The following is a 15,978-nucleotide window of genomic DNA, read 5'->3' as shown; positions in this document are numbered from 1 at the left end:
GGCTGACACTAGGGATACTGCACATCAATCAGAGAGGTACTGGAGGCAAAAAAGACATTTAAAAAAAAAAAAGCAGTGCCTGTAAAAACCTGTAGGATAGAAGCTCAGGCTGTTTACAGAAGCTTGCAATCTCTGTTCTCTTTCATAAGCTTTTTGTCTTTATTTTAGCCTAAGGTACTCTTTCCTGCAATTTTCCTTGATTGCCCACTGATTTCAGTAGTTGGTGATTGGAGATTGACTTTTGTCATTTTTACCCCTTCCTTTTTCCTTTCTGAATCCTCTCTGCACTTGGTGTTCTGTCTTAGGTGTTTTCTGGGCCCTGTAGTCTCTGCAGAGCAAGGTGGACTCAGGGATTTAATGTTGGCCTCTGCTTGTTACTTGCCATTAGATAAAAGAATATGATTAACAGTCTTGAACTTCCTGAAGAATGCAAAAAAGTACTGTTAAACATGTGCTTAAGAAATAAGAGTTTTAATTGGAAATGTCCTCTTCTGGAAGAGAGTGATCATTTTAATCTTAGTAAAAATGATGCGTGCTTGGAGTGTGGGTTATGAAGGCAAAGCTGGAAAGCCAGAATGCAGTCTCATTTTCTGCTGTCTTTTCTGCACAGATGCTTGTGGTGATCTGATGGTGACATTACAGTCTGTGAGCCGCCAGGGTGAAAAACGCAACCTGCAGCTCTCTGGAAACAAGGACTCAGTGGCCTTCACATTTGAAAATGTGCTACCTGGCAAATACAAAGGTAGGATTACAGGGAACTGCTAGAAGTGTTACCTTAGTAGCTAAGTTTGTGACTTAATCTGTATACTTCCGTTATTATGGATTCACAGTATGCCCAACATGGAGCTAGTTCTAAAACTTGAGAGGATATGGAAAAATACTATTTAACAGTGCATCAAGTTTTCTTAATCTTGTATGTTTAACCATTTGTCAGGTTACAGGTAACTGCTCACCTGAGTTTTAGGGTCTCCATGGCTGGTGTGAGGGGGAGAAAAGGCTTTATGATAAACTGACTTGTCCCAGGCACACGCCCTAGTTCTTCTGCTTCCAGAGTATCTCTCCTAAGAGCAATACATGTTTTGGCCAGCCTGCCTATATTAAAATAAATTGTTTTCCAGGGAAAGGTGTAGAAGGAGTATATAGGGATTGCTCTTTTTATACACAAGTCAGAACATCTTTCCGCCAGGTGAAATTGGAGTTAGGTTCTGATGTCCTTTAAGCGGTATCACAATGGTAGCGCATATTGCAGAACTTTCCAGGGTGAACAGACTTCATTATTCCTTTTTATAGTAGCTTTTCTGTTACAAGATGTGCTAGATTCCTGGTGATGCTGCAGCGCTGTGAGCCAGGTCTGTTACTACAGTCATTGTTGTATATCTGACTTTGAAGATTATTGTCAGGGAAGTTAGAGTGATACAAGATTTTTATACCGCAAAGCCTACTCTTATTCACATAATTCTACATTACTGAAATACTTTGTGCGGTGTGCATTCTAGTAAGCATTGTACATGAAGACTGGTGCTGGAAGAATAAGTCTTTGGAGTTGGAAGTCATGGAGGAAGATGTTTCGGGAGTGGAATTCAGGCAGACTGGATATATGCTGAGGTGTTCTCTTTCTCATGCAATTACACTGGTACGTAGGTAACAAACGTCCTTGTATTTTTTTACTGAACTTGTGTGGGTAGGTTGGATTATGCTCAGAACCAAGGCTTTCTCGCATCTCTAGGGAGTCATACAGCACAGTAACATTGATCTTTAGAGTGCTTTTGAGATTTGTCTCTTAGGTTTGGGAAAATGGTCTTGTGTTGTAGCTGCTATAAAAGAGCAGCATTAATGTATCTTTAGGCAAATACTGTTTTCATTTGGTTGTTTGGTAGTTACTAATAGTGAATTGTGTTGTGGCTTCACAGGAATTTTATCAGGATGGAAATGGACCGGAGAACGTTGGCGTTTATAACCTGTCCAAAGGAGTTAATAGATTCTGTCTGTCAAAGCCAGGTAACAGCTCTAAAATGTTAGTTTAAAAAACAAAAAAGAACCAGTCAACTAATACTGCTGGGAATTTTAAAAAAATAAAAATCTGTTGTGGTTTCTGAGAGGCATCGTTTTATTTACATCTATATATAAATGCTCTGTTCTAAGTTTTTAGAACTCTCCTACTATTTAACCCTTCATCTAAATATAGATTCCAGAAGTAAAATAATTTTTTTTTTGGCTTGATGACGGGCTTTGATCTTTGATGAATGAAGAGCATGTTGAAAAAATTTTGTTCATATGCATTCTATTTGTCAGTCATACTAGAATGTGACTGACAAATAGAAGTTTCATTTCCATACAGGATTCTTGAGGGATAACTCTTAAAAGTGTCACAGGGTTATCTGTAACAGGAAAAAAGAATGTTTTAATATCAGGTATTTTTTTTCCTCCTTTTAATGCCTTAACAAATTAAAAAGTTAACAAATATGTTTGGTTTTGGTTCTGTTTTCAGGTTTGAACATTTCATCCATAGAGCCAGTGGTTTCATTCACAATATGATAGTACAATGGTTCTGTAATCAGTCACAGGGTATCAGCTGTGGGACCATAATAGGTTACTTCTGAGCTTGTTTGGTTTATTTGTTTGTAATTATGTTTATCTGTAGCGATGCATAATTGTGCTTTATATCAGTGTACATTAGAAACGCGCAGCTTCCAATAGTGATCTATGACTGAGGTGAATTAACTTACAACTGTCTATGTGAAGGGCAGTGGATATATAGTAAAATTTTGTTTTATACCTCAGGTCTCATGTGACCGTGCAAATTCAGGCAACACAGTAAGCTTGAATTTTTTCAGCTGATCATTCTTTGACTTAATGTTTACAGGTGTGTATGAAGTGACCCCACGTTCCTGCCACCAGTTTGAACATGAGTATTACACTTATGACACGTAAGAACAAAAGACCTTATGCCTATCAGTATGCTTTCATAAAGCTTCCTTCTGCTGTAGCTGCTTGCTTTCAGCAATTCAGGGTGTTTTGCTATGACTGTCTCTAACCTATAGAGGGAAGCTTTAGCAAAATGCATCAGGCGTGTTCTCTTGCCCTTTCTAGTCCTAAAAAATGAATCAACTAATGACAGGCTTTAAAGATGCTTTTGCTACTTTACATGGGTATTTCTATCGGCCTTCTGTCTGTTTAGTGTTGGTTTTGCTTTGTAACAAAGCAGAGATATTTCAGTGGAAACTGTTGATCACTTGTGAGAGTTGAAATGCAAAAGATAGGATAGTAGGTTTACTAGGAGGCATATGCCACCATCGTATGTCCCTAGTGCCATGACTCTGTGGTGATTTGATTCTGCTCACCCCAGTTTTTGCAAGGTGAGTAAATATTCACCCTAATCACAAGTAAGCAGTGCTGATCTTCCTAAGTCAGCCATGTTTTGTTAGGTTGCGGTTTATTTATAGGTTATGGTCTGGCAATGTGTTCAATGGCTCTTTCTTTCAAAAAAAGAGAATTTCTGCTCCAAGACTACTACTTCTAATTCATTAACGTGGCAGAAAACAAATTCAGCATTCAAATCTGATTTTTTTCTGATGTGTTAGTGAATTAAAAGTACTTCAAAGAGAGATGTGCTACACATGAGAGTCAGCACAAAGTGAATGAATGGATAGAAGCAGAAACCCTCTTTTGACAGCAAAGCACCTTTAGACTTGGGGTGTCTTGGTGAATGATGTCTAATATGACACACTTTTGAATGTCCTTCTGCTGTGTGTAAAGGGATTGTACATATGAAATCAATCAAATCAGCTTTAGCTTAAGAGGAAGCAGGAGGCACAAAGGAAGGAATTGATTTGGCCAGTGTCATGCGGTGGTTTGGGGTTCAGAGCTCGAAAATGCTCCCTTTCCAATATGCCGTCATCTCGGCACTACAGCTTTGCTGTTTAATTTGTATGTCGTCTTTTATAAAGCACAAACTCTGCTAAATAAAATTTGGTTATTTTCATTAGCAGGGGGACCTTGAATTAATCTCTTTTTTTACCTTGATTTACAGGTCCTCTCCTAGCATACTGACACTCACTGCAGTTCGACACCACGTCCTCGGCACGATTGTAACAGATAAACTGATGGATGTGACTATTACCATTAAGTAAGAACAAAGGAATGTTGGGGCTGTAAAAAGGGGAAGAAAAAGACATCTCTCTCATGAAGTTTTACTCTGGTTTTAATTCCACGGTGGCTGCTTTCTAAGGGGATGGCATCCAATTCTAGACAGCAAGAGGTTTTTATGCTAAGCTGTGCTTTGCGTTCTTTGTAGATGGATTAATAATCCCCAGCCTTCATTTTGAACATTGTCACTTCATTTCAATATAGCCCTTTTCTACTTGTGTGTCATGGTAAAAAGGAAGATTTTCTGAGGTTTTTATACACTTAAATGAACTGAAATTTCAGAATTCAGAGGGTATCGTTTTAGCTTAGGTCTGAGCTCTTTAGCACTGGCATCTACTTTTGCCTTTTTTGTTTCCTCAGAATGAGAATCTGCTGCTTTAGAGCATTGTTACTGGTGTGAAGAGGATTATAAAAGGAAAACCATGCAGAGTGGTTACACGCTAATGCGCCAGTTTATGTTTACCTATACAGACAGCCCACTAGGAAGCACTGGTTTGTGAATAGCTTTAATTGTATGAGGTGCCAGATCTGCCTGGAAGTGTCTGATAATGATGAGTGCTTTATTAGTGCTCTGCTGATGTCCACTTGTTCTAGACTGTGGGTTCTTGAACTTTTTGAGTGTAGAAAACATCTTTTCAGAGAACAAATTAACCTGCAGAGCATTGCCTCAAGTTTCCTGAGTTTAATAAACCTGTAACTGCAACTACTGGTCAACTACAGCAGCTGGAAAAGAAACACTGAGATAGCAGAGAGCCATGAGGATTTTAAACACAACTTAGTGAGGAGGTGAATATTATACCAACCTTCTAGGTCGGTTGGGTTTTTTGAGACTATTGGCAAGTGCTTTGAAGGCAGCTCAGTCTCAGTTCAAGCCTGCCTGAAGCTTTTCAGGCAAAGTCCAACTTGTGAAATGTCATCAGCATAAAAGGAGCAGCTATGGATTTAAAAGTAAGACAGTTGTTCTTAAAAGTCTCTGCTTGTGTACCAGACCCGTGGCGGTGACCTGTTAACTTTCAGTTAACAATAAAAAACCCCACCAACCCAACCAAAAATAAAGCTGATTCGTAACGATTTTTGGTGATGGCTTGTTATGTTTGAAAAGTGAGACTGTAGTAATTTATTATTAATACCATGAGACTGTGTGCATGGCTGTACAGATTTTTAATAGGTTTTAAGACAAAAAATTTTTTTTGATACATTTTTGTCTCTGGACTTGCAGAGAATGAATTTAAAGCCTTGATGAGATAGAGCAATAGTACTTGTTTCTCTTAAAAAAAGAAAAAATATAGGTGAAGAGTGAAGCAGGAGACAGAACTATCCTGATAATCTAGAGTGGTTGATGGAAAAGTAATCATGATCATTTCAGTTCACTCCTCATAGAGAATTTTGCAACGTTCTGCTACAGTTTTTCAGACTGTTGTAGAAGAGACAGAAGATAAGATACAAAGAATGGTGGGAGACTAGAAGAAATTGCTAGGAAAGAGAGTATGTAAGATCAAGGAAAGTGAAATGATATGCATTGTTCTGAGCTGATTTCAAGACCTTGGTTAAACTTACCTAACAATCTGTTCAGTGGACAGTGGCAAGATAACTGGATAGTTCAAATGTGTAACGCAGATAGGTTAGAACTCAGAGCTTTTCCTGGGAATTGCCAGCTATTGGAAGTATTTATTTTTTGATAGAAGTTGTTTTCTCCTTGTATACTCTACTCCTGAGAGGTAGATTCTGAGGGAAAGGTCCTAGTACTGAAAAAATGAGTGAGCTTACCAGTCTTTTTGTCTATTTCTGTATTACGCTTGTTGTCAGGTTTGGAATTCTAGCCTTTCTCTTTAGTTTAGGGCTTTGTTAAAGGTACTCTTGCAAACTGGTCCTTTGGCTTAAGAATTTAGCACTCCTGCTGGCTTGTCAGTACTTCTGTGGGAGGTTGTTGTCCTTGCAGCAGAGCTAGTGTCTGGTACTTGGTGCAAAATCAAGACTCTCTGCTTGCCAAAACCTAAGCTAAGCTCAGATGCTGGACTCTGCAAAGTGGTCGAGATGTAGGCTTGTGGCACTGGCTCTGCAGTGGGATGCTGAGGCACGGCAGAGGGGAGGAGGAGGCAACAGCACTGTAACTTCTTGAATGGTTCATGATGGGGCAGAATTTGTGAGAGTTGCAAGTAGGTCCCTTCCTACTAGGCCAGGTAGGTTACCTGTAGTCCCTATGAATGAGCCTTTCTATTAGCAACATTGTTATAGAGGTTAAAAGTTTTAGTTATGCTTGGAATAAATAGGAGAATTAAAAAGGAATGGATTTAAAAAAAAAATATCCTGGGACTTGTCTGCTCTGGTATACAGGCAGTAATTAACAGATGTAACAATCTCTTATCCCTCCATATGAAAGGAGATGATTTTGTTTTCTCCTCCATGTTTTCAGGTCATCCATTGACAGTGAACCTGCCTTAGTTTTAGGACCCCTGAAATCTGTACAGGAGTTACGTAGAGAGCAGCAGCTGGCAGAAATTGAGACCCGCCGACAGGAGAGAGAAAAGAAGGGTCAAGAGGAGGAAGGAACAAAGCCACCAGTGCAAGAAATGGTGGAGGAACTCCAAGGACCGTTCTTATATGAATTTTCATACTGGGCAAGGTAATACCAAGCTGCAATGGACAACATGTATACTTTTTCCACCAGAATAGCGATATATTCCATATAGGAAAGAGCTGCTGTATGCGTACCTGTGCCTGTTGTTGGACTGTCAGCTAAATGGAAACTAGGACCACATAATATGAATTTTGCTTAGGTTATTGTTGATATTTTTTTCCTTGGGATATTTAGATGGGTTCTTGGGTCAGTATGCAGTACTCTGTTCTACATGAGAGCTTGCTAATCCTATTTTCTTCTAATCATACCTAATTTGTGTTTTATAGGTCTGGAGAGAAAATTACTGTGACACCCTCATCAAAAGAGCTGCTTTTCTACCCGCCCTATGTGGAAACAGTTGTTAGTGGAGGTAAATATAAATAAAATCTAGTTTGAACGGAGTAGGTATTTAAGGCAGAAATGTGTCCTTACAGATGGATGTATGAATAGCTCTTCAAAGGTAATGTTAGGAAAGTTTCGATTGCAGCAGTTTCTTTGGGCCAATTTCACTCTGGAATTTGAAAGCATGGGTATTTGGTAGAGGGTACAAGTGAAGTTTTTATCAGCAGAATGTGCTTCCAAGTGCTGAAAAACCACCTGGCATAAGAGGAAGAACTAGATTTCGGGATGTTGCACCAGATTGTCAGAATTGTTCCTGTTACTCTCATCTAGAAAAATAGTTATGCAAAAGCAGTGTTTGTATTAAAGAGTTTGTTACCAAATACAAGTTGCTTTTAAGTTTTGTTTGTAATAAATTACAATAATAAAAATACTCACAAAAAAGTCAACTTCAAAATTGTCAGGGTTATCATCAATCAGTTGATACTGCTACTTGTTACATCTGTGTCCATCTTGCCCTTGGGTTTTTAAGTGAACCTACTTTGTTTGAAATCACTAGAAAATGTTAGGTGCCCCTTTTTATGTGCCTCTTGGTTGTGCACATTCTAAATACATTGGAGGGGAGGGGGAATAAAATTTTTCTTAAGTCATCAAACGTGACATGCTGACCTGAATTTGATCTCAAAAAATTTTGTCAAAGCTTAGTGTAATATCAGATAGAAAGGAATTGTTGGAATCTTCTCCATATGGCTGCAGTGTATGTAACTTCATGAATCCTCAAAGCACTTAGCAAATCCAGAATGTTTGTTTTGGAGATGCGCTTATAGCTGTGGAATTTAGTTATTGTGTGTGAATTTGTGAATGTTCAGATGTTTTAAGGTGTGTTGAGAGGCTGTAGAATTGTGTGGGTTGATCTTTTATTCTAAGGTAAAAGAACATCAACTGGTCACTTTGGAAGTAGTTAAAGTCTTACTGTAAGACGTAATGGTGAGTGTATCTTTTGCTTTCTTGTTTGTCTTAAATCCCCTTTGTGATGACCAAGAGAGTTGTCCTGGAAAGCTGATAGAGATTCATGGAAAAGCAGGCTTATTTCTGGAAGGGCGAATTCATCCTGAATTGGAAGGTGTTGAGATTGTCATTGGTGAAAAGGGAGCAACTTCTCCGCTCATCACAGTTTTCACCGATGACAAAGGTGCTTACAGGTAATTAACAGATTTGTTTTGATCTTTTGGATTCTTTAGTTTAAGTGCAACAGTTTACTTGACAAAATGTGTGATATCCAAGTGCTTTTTTTAAAACAAGTTCTTTTTTCCTTTTATTTGAAGTGTTGGGCCACTTCACAGTGACTTGGAATATACAGTTACTGCTCAGAAAGAAGGGTTTGTTTTGACTGCAATAGAAGGCACAGTTGGGGACTTCAAAGCTTTTGCTCTCGCTGGGGTGACGTTTGAGGTAATGCTCTAAATACTTCGGGTTCTGGAGGAATAGTGTCTGCAGTTAGAGCTAAGCGGGCAAAAAAAGTTAACCCACGTGACCCAGCCAAACACAACTGGGTGTGGGATTTGGGGATAGTTTTGTCATGGGGACACAAAACTCAGTGGGTGAGCTTAGTTGTAGAACCTGACTTGCCATGCTGAAGATATTTTGCAAGGTTTATAGAGTGAAAATCGGAGCCTCCAGTCCAAACGACTGGCTTTGTTTGCTTTTGTAGAGTTGGACCACCTTCTCTTAATGAGTTTTATCCCTCAAGGTGATTTTTTCATGTATGTTCTCGTCCAATGAGTGCCTGGTTCCAGTCTTTGGGATAATTTGTTCTGGCCCCCAGCATGTCCTATGAAGTGATAGAAAATGACTGTTCTGGTGGCACATGCTGTGTGCAGCTGTGACTGCCCAGATGTTGAGAGCACAAGCTTCTGTAGTCCCACAGTGTTTCAGGAGGGGATACACTGCAGATGTGGCTCGTTTTCTTCTGCTTACGGATGAGTGCTCAGAGCCAGCACATCTGTGCACTCTGTAAGAGGCTTCTGAATTGAACCCTTCTTCATAAAGCAGCCCTCACTTACACTTAAAACTATTGCTTTTTCAAAAATAGATCAAATCAGAGGATGACCAGGCTCTTGCTGGAGTTCTCTTGTCTCTCAGTGGAGGGGTGTTTCGGTCCAACCTCCTTACACAGGATAATGGCATGCTGACTTTTTCCAATCTGGTAAGTTGAAAGATTCTTCTGAACGTGGGTGCACGTGCGATGCTGTGTTACTTTGCCCTCCAAAACAGGGATGTTATCGGCTCCCTTCAGTGGCAGGGGAATGTATGATCTTTGGAATCATAACCCAGAATGAGAGATGCAGGTCCCTCAGAATGGACAGCACTTACAAGTGAAAGATGTGAAATCTAACCTGGCAAGAGATTTCTCCCCAACAGGTAGTAGATGATGTTGATTGATTTCAGTTACTAATTTGTGGTCTGTAAACATGAAACAAGCCAATTTGTTGACGATATTTTGAGAGTCTTTAGAGGAAAGAAAACTAATTAGATTATTGATCTGTACATATGTGTAGACATGCCTGAATAGTTCCCTTGCAGACATCTTTCTCTCTTTGTCACTTTCCTGTCCTTGAGGTCTTGCGGTAAGGTTTTAGGGCCGTGGTTTCCTTTCCCTCTTCAAACTTTATCACCTGGTGGAGTTCCATTGGTTTATTGTCCAACGTGCTCCCTGTTTTTCAGTGCTCATGTTTTCTGACCAGTTTAACCTACAGTTGGGACAGAGAACTTCAGCTCTTTAGGGAGCTTTTGCAGAAACATAATGGTTTGGAGTTGGTGAATTTTTGTGTCACTATCAGTAAACAGCTTGTTTTATGCCTCTTCACAGAGCCCAGGGCAGTATTATTTTAAACCCATGATGAAAGAGTTTCGCTTTGAGCCATCATCGCAAATGATTGAAGTCCAGGAAGGACAGAATCTTAAAATCCGGATAACTGGTTACAGAACAGCTTACAGGTCAGTAGAGCTGAAATGCTGTGCAAAATGCTGTGTACTGTATCAGGGTGCATTATGCAAAATGTGTGTTTTTTCCTGATACACCTCTGTTCTGAAGGTTTGGAGGGTACTCTTGAAGGCACAAATAACTTTATTATGCTGTGTATAAGTACTTTTTAGCCTTTTCTCATGCATGTGGCTAAGCCTAGATGGCAGGACTGTAAGGAGAAACATTGCTATGAAAACACTGTGTCAGTGGCACTGGAAGTGGCTTGTACCTATGTCCAGTGGGACAGGAGAGGATGGTAGACCAATTCAGGTATCTGACTTCAAGATCCTTCCTTTCCGTGCCCTCAGGGGTAAGTGCCACTGTTCATGGAGGTCAGGGAACTTGAATTCCTAAAGTTGTGCTCTGAACTGCAGTTAATTCTAATGCTTTAAACAGTTATACATTATAAATTCCCTTTTTCTTCTTCATGCTATGCTAAAAATATTGAGTATTTTTTCCATCAGTTATAACAATAAAGTGTCTTTAAAATATGTGTTAAACCGGCATCTGCACATGTGTAGCCATTGTTTCTCTTTATACCTCTAGCTGTTATGGCACAGTTTCTTCTTTAAATGGCGAGCCTGAGCAGGGAGTCTCAGTAGAAGCTGTGGGGCAGAAGGATTGTAGTATCTATGGAGAAGACACGATAACTGATGAAGAGGGCAAATTCAGGCTACGTGGCCTTCTGGTAAGGATTAGAATGCTCTGTGTCATTTACATTAGTGTGATAATGGAGCAATAAAATGTGTTTTATAAATTAGCTACTGATTGCATTTCCCATCACGTTTGCTAGCTCAGATTCCCTTGAGTCTCTCTGTGTTACGCTGTCTTGTAGTGAACATTCATTCTAGTAAAGGGGGAAAAAACTTCTAGTGTAAGTCTGTGGAACTTGCTGCCAGTATACTGTAGTGGCCTCCCACAAACACTGAACGGTGACATGACATGACATGAGCCTCCGGTCAACGTACTGAAGGTGTCCAACAGGTGTTCAGCAGTCTTCAGGTGTTAGAGTAGGGAATTTTCTTAGGCAAAAGAATTTGGGGAAGCATTTTGTTTCTCTTGTGAAAATGCTGTGACAGTGTATTTTTAGCAGGATATTTGGTGTATGTATGATGTTCACTGTACAGCATGTATGTGAAGTATGCTGTTTTGCAGGAAATATGGAAGCTGAATTTCTGGGCCCACAATGTATGGAGTAAGCAGTTATGCTGGAGTAGAAAGTAGTATTTGATCAGGTTTTAATCCTGTTTAATGTATTTTCTTTCTAGATAAAACACTTCAGAAGATTTCTTTTAATACCGTAATGTAATAAACTAGTGAAAATTCTGTGATAGACCTTTTGTATTTGGTGGCAGTAAACACCCCTAGTGGTGTTATTGAGTTAAATTTTCTATTTGGGGTAAGGAAAACTTTAACTGGATACAGTTAGATCTGTTTGGGTGGTGTATCTGAAATGGAATCTCTTACTGTCTTCTAAAATACAAGTACGTATTATTCAGTGTTGGAATTTATCATTGGATGTTGCTTTTAGCCTGGTTGTGTGTATCACGTCCAACTCAAAGCTGAAGGCAATGATCACATTGAAAGAGCTTTACCACAGCATCGTGCAATTGAGGTAATTTTTTCTTTGCTTGTAGTATCACTTAAATATAAAATGCATCTGTCTAGGTGTTACATCTGTTCCATCAACAGCAATGTAATTGAATGCCTTCTGTTTAGAAAAGCAGCTTTCAGCAAGTTAGCTTCCTAAACACGGGCCCCATAATGTGTGTCAGCACCATAGCTTAAAACTGAAATAAGATAAAGCCCAAACAGTAAACAAGTGAAAAGGATTCTTTGCCAGTCACAAAAATTATACATCAAGAAACGAGAGAATAAATGTATAGAATACCTTTCAGCATTTCTTTATGATGTGGAACAAAGCATTAACGATTTGAGGATGTCATAAATTGTCATATTATGCCATCTTCTTATTTAGTTGTTGATTGATAGATAGATTTTGTTCCACTTTATTTGGTCCAGATCCTGCAGTCTTGATGTAGATGAATTTGTCATTCAGACTAGCAAATCTTTATAAAATGTAATGATAACTTTGAATTGAAAACTGTTGAAATCTTGCTAAATATTCCTCCATCCTTACAGATTTAGATTAGCACCTTGCGTTTATCTGTTGTCATCTAGCAAAGGTTAATTAGCCTTTGTTAGTTGTCTGGAACTTTTCAGTGGGAGGTGGTCATTATTTGAGCTCAGACACAGGCCTGACCAGAGTGCCCTCCATTGCAGGAAAACAGAAGGGCAGAAATCTTTCAAGTCCTTAAAGTCTTCTTGCTAAGAGTGCTTGCTCGTTGGGAAGGGAAGAGAATGACAACCTAAAGTCCAGAAAATCGTATGAAGGTTATGTACTGCAATTGACAGCTGTGTGCAGTAGCTTGTACTAATTGTATCCTGGCTAGCCTGTCATTTTCTCCAGGAGAGAGAAGTGTTTGAAAAACACTTGCAGGAAAAATCTACAGCCTTAGTGGCACCAGACTGTTGAGATGGCACCTGGCCGAACCCTAACCTGTCTGTTACCATAGTTGTTATTTGAGTAAATGTCTTTCCTTACTCTGGTCAGGGTTCAGACTAAGAAACACAAATGTTTTGTATTTTAAACAATTTTGAAGAATATGAAGTTATGTATTTTGGAAGTAGGTTATATTACGATATGAACATATTCCTCATTACTCAACTATATAAACATCCTAGCATAGTAATATGCATCTCTCGGCAGAGATGCAAAATACTGAGACCAATGTTCAGACATCAGGCAGTCCTGTGTATGTAACTCAGCCTCTCCCAAAATAACGCATGCTTTTGGTACCGCCTCCATTTTTAGTTTAACTTAATGCCATCAGCCATGTGCTGGTAATGCACCGGTCTGTAAATGTGAACTGTGCACTCTGGAGGAAAGGTACTTGCAATTGGAAAGCCTTCAAGTTTCCATGTTGTTAGTATAGAACAAAATTCTCATTTAAAATTATGAGCAGTATTTGTGTTGCGCTAACTGTCCTCTGTTAACTGTTCCTCTGTTGGTAAAAACATCACTGTGTTTTATGTTGCAGGTTGGGAACAGTGACATTGATGATGTTAATATTATAGCATTCCGGCAAATTAATCAATTTGATTTAAGTGGAAATGTAATTACATCTTCTGAATATCTCTCCACATTATGTGTAAGTTCAAGCCTTTCATCTTTGTCAAGTGTATTTGCTATTGGTTTCCCAGTATTTTTTTGCAGGGTCACTGGAAATTGTTCGGTAGCCAGAGCACACATTTTAATTCAAATTATGACTAATACTTCAATATAGGTGAATTTGAATACCGCATAGAGTTAAGATTCTAGTGTTCCTCACTCCTTTGCTTTAATGTTTCCATTTTTCATGGAAGTATGTTTAAGAAATACTTTCTTAGGTTGGCCTGTACATTTCTGGGTCTGCTTCCCTGATTAGGGATACCCTATCCATAGGGAAAGCAAAACACCAGGGGTGAATTAAGTCCTCTATATCAGAGAATTGCATTAATTCCTGAAATACCTGGAATTCTTGACATGCCTGTCTGCTAGCAAGAAGATACCATGTGAATGCAACGATACCATACGACACATGAATTTAAAAGTACGGTTAGAAGAGAGTATGAGACAAATAGTAAAGCTGAAATTTTCAAAATTCAAAAGGCTGCATTGTGATCTGAAAAAAAAACTTGCTAGACACCTGTGATCCTTTTGGCTTAGTGCAAATGCTGGAAGTATCTGCAAGTGGTGTTGGTGTGATCAGAATTACAGTACCAATTCTCAGGTTTAAAACCTTCTTGAAATGTTACCTACAAATATAAATGCAGTGCCTGGATTTCTTTCAGACTAGTCTGTTATGCATCTCACCTGCTAAGATCTCATTGCTAAGCTGTTGGGTTTTTTTGGGAGACATCCAGAGTATCCAACGTTCAGAGCAGGTGTGAAGGGAAAATGTATCACCTTACTGAAGAGCACCTGAGCAAGCTTCCAATCTTTCTGGGGAAATTTAGACACTTGCAGTTCAACCGAAGCAAATAGGAATTGATATCAAAATGTAGTTACGTGGAATTTATCCCAGCTTGTACCTGTTTCATACGAGGTTGGGTCTTGCATTGCATGTAATGCACTTGCGCTGTTGATGGGTGCATATCATCACCCTTGCTTTCCAGGCAGAAATTTTTGTCTTTGGAAGATGTGCTAAGATTTGATACAGGCACAAGTGAGTGGTTTTGTGACTTGAGTCTGGTCCCTTCTGGTTGCGTGGGCTTGATGAAACAACTGGAAATGCTCTGGTGTGCTGTGATTGGAGTTGCAACGGGGGCAGCGCTGGGCGCAATCAATGAGAATTTAGTCGGTCTGCATGTGCAAGGAGGGCCAAGTCTTGGCAAATATCTAATCCAGAGGTTTAAAGCAATGGTATAGATGCTAGAAGGCTGCTTCAGAGTCCACAAAAACCGTCACTTTCCTTACTGTGCCCTATGGAGGGGGCACGGTGGCTCATAAACATTTGTGTGTACAGGCAGCCTCATGTAAAGGGGTGCTGCTGCCCCTGCCAGCCTTATTCAACTATGGTACAACCTTCTTTTAATTGTGCTGTTTTCTGAGCAAACTGTATTTGCTGAGGACTTCAGGCCTGTTCTGTAGCTTGAGGATGTCTAGCTTGTTAAAATAAGTGTAGAAAAATTGAAATAAAGCAAAATGAGCCTATTGGAGAAATAGAAGCAACCCCCAGCTGCATATTCCTGTGAAACTGCTGGGATTATTTAAAAGAATTACTCAGTTCTGGTTGATGCACAGCACAGACTGCCTTTAATACACTAGATGCGTGAAAATGTCAGACATCAGTTGTTCCTAAATTATTTCAAGTTCTGTAAAAAGACTGTGTCTGTGACTTCATGTCCCAGATTAGAGCAATTCCTGGTGTTCTTCCTTAACAACTTTCTGTTTATAAAACACACAATTAATTTTGAACTGCTTTTGTCCCTTAAAATGTGGCATGTCGTCAATATCTTGTGGTGCAGGCTCAGAAATACCTGTTTTGTGCTTTCTTCTTTCCTTCACAGGTGAAGCTCTACAAAAGTGAAAATCTTGACAACCCAATTCATACAGTCAACTTAGGCCTATCCCTGTTTTTCCATTTCCCACCGCTACTGCGAGATGGAGAGGTAAGAATATTGCTGAATAATTAGCTTAGCTCACTTTAGGTTTTTTTTGTAAGGATACTGAAGTGTTATTTCTGGTGTGCCTGCAGTACTGTATTCATGCTGAAGTGACCAGTGTCTCAGAAGATTTAAAGCCTGTTAAATGGACTTTTGCCTTTAAATTTAATTTTTTCTCAGATTGCTACTGATGCTGTACACTGAGTGTATCTTTTACCCACAGAATTACGTCGTGCTTCTGGATTCTACGTTGTCTAAATCACAGTATGACTACACCCTGCCTCAAGTTTCATTCACTGCTATTGGATATCATAAACACATTACACTGATCTTTAGTCCCACTGTAAGTACAAAATACTTAACTTTTCAAGTGTGCACCTTGAGAGCAATGCCTGGTAGTATAGCCTGAATATATTTTGTGGTCTTGGCCAAAGTATCTGTTAATCTAAAAGTGAAGAGGTTTATGAGCAACATTAAAATGACAATGAATTTGGATTTGGCCACATTTAAGGCATCAGGCAGGGATGTAATAACCTGGTATTTTATGGGAGGTTGGTAAGGAGTTCAAGAAGGAGTTGTAGCCGTGACTCTAACTGAAAGGTTGCAGTAACTGAAGGGCTGAAGGAGAAAGAAGGGATTGTTG

General features: G+C 39.3%; 1 protein-coding gene across 2 annotated transcripts in view; it reads left to right on the top strand.

Annotated features, from left to right (window-relative positions):
- Positions 1-15,978, top strand: part of LOC128913343 (BOS complex subunit NOMO1) — a 29,448-nt gene that overhangs the window by 9,984 nt on the left and 3,486 nt on the right. For both annotated transcript variants that reach the window (XM_054210701.1, XM_054210702.1), the window contains 16 exons: positions 611-742; positions 1,497-1,633; positions 1,911-1,998; positions 2,864-2,927; positions 4,031-4,126; positions 6,560-6,769; positions 7,051-7,133; positions 8,145-8,304; positions 8,428-8,554; positions 9,195-9,308; positions 9,972-10,099; positions 10,674-10,815; positions 11,659-11,742; positions 13,229-13,339; positions 15,240-15,341; positions 15,559-15,678. In XM_054210701.1, the coding sequence (XP_054066676.1) occupies positions 611-742; positions 1,497-1,633; positions 1,911-1,998; positions 2,864-2,927; positions 4,031-4,126; positions 6,560-6,769; positions 7,051-7,133; positions 8,145-8,304; positions 8,428-8,554; positions 9,195-9,308; positions 9,972-10,099; positions 10,674-10,815; positions 11,659-11,742; positions 13,229-13,339; positions 15,240-15,341; positions 15,559-15,678 (1,898 nt within the window). The remainder of the gene's footprint in view (positions 1-610; positions 743-1,496; positions 1,634-1,910; positions 1,999-2,863; positions 2,928-4,030; positions 4,127-6,559; positions 6,770-7,050; positions 7,134-8,144; positions 8,305-8,427; positions 8,555-9,194; positions 9,309-9,971; positions 10,100-10,673; positions 10,816-11,658; positions 11,743-13,228; positions 13,340-15,239; positions 15,342-15,558; positions 15,679-15,978) is intronic.

The sequence above is a fragment of the Rissa tridactyla genome, chromosome 8 (assembly GCF_028500815.1).
Source record: "Rissa tridactyla isolate bRisTri1 chromosome 8, bRisTri1.patW.cur.20221130, whole genome shotgun sequence".
NCBI classification, from domain to species: Eukaryota; Metazoa; Chordata; class Aves; order Charadriiformes; family Laridae; genus Rissa; species Rissa tridactyla.
Note: the sequence above shows the minus strand (reverse complement) of the source record. Positions and strands in the feature narration are given on the sequence as shown.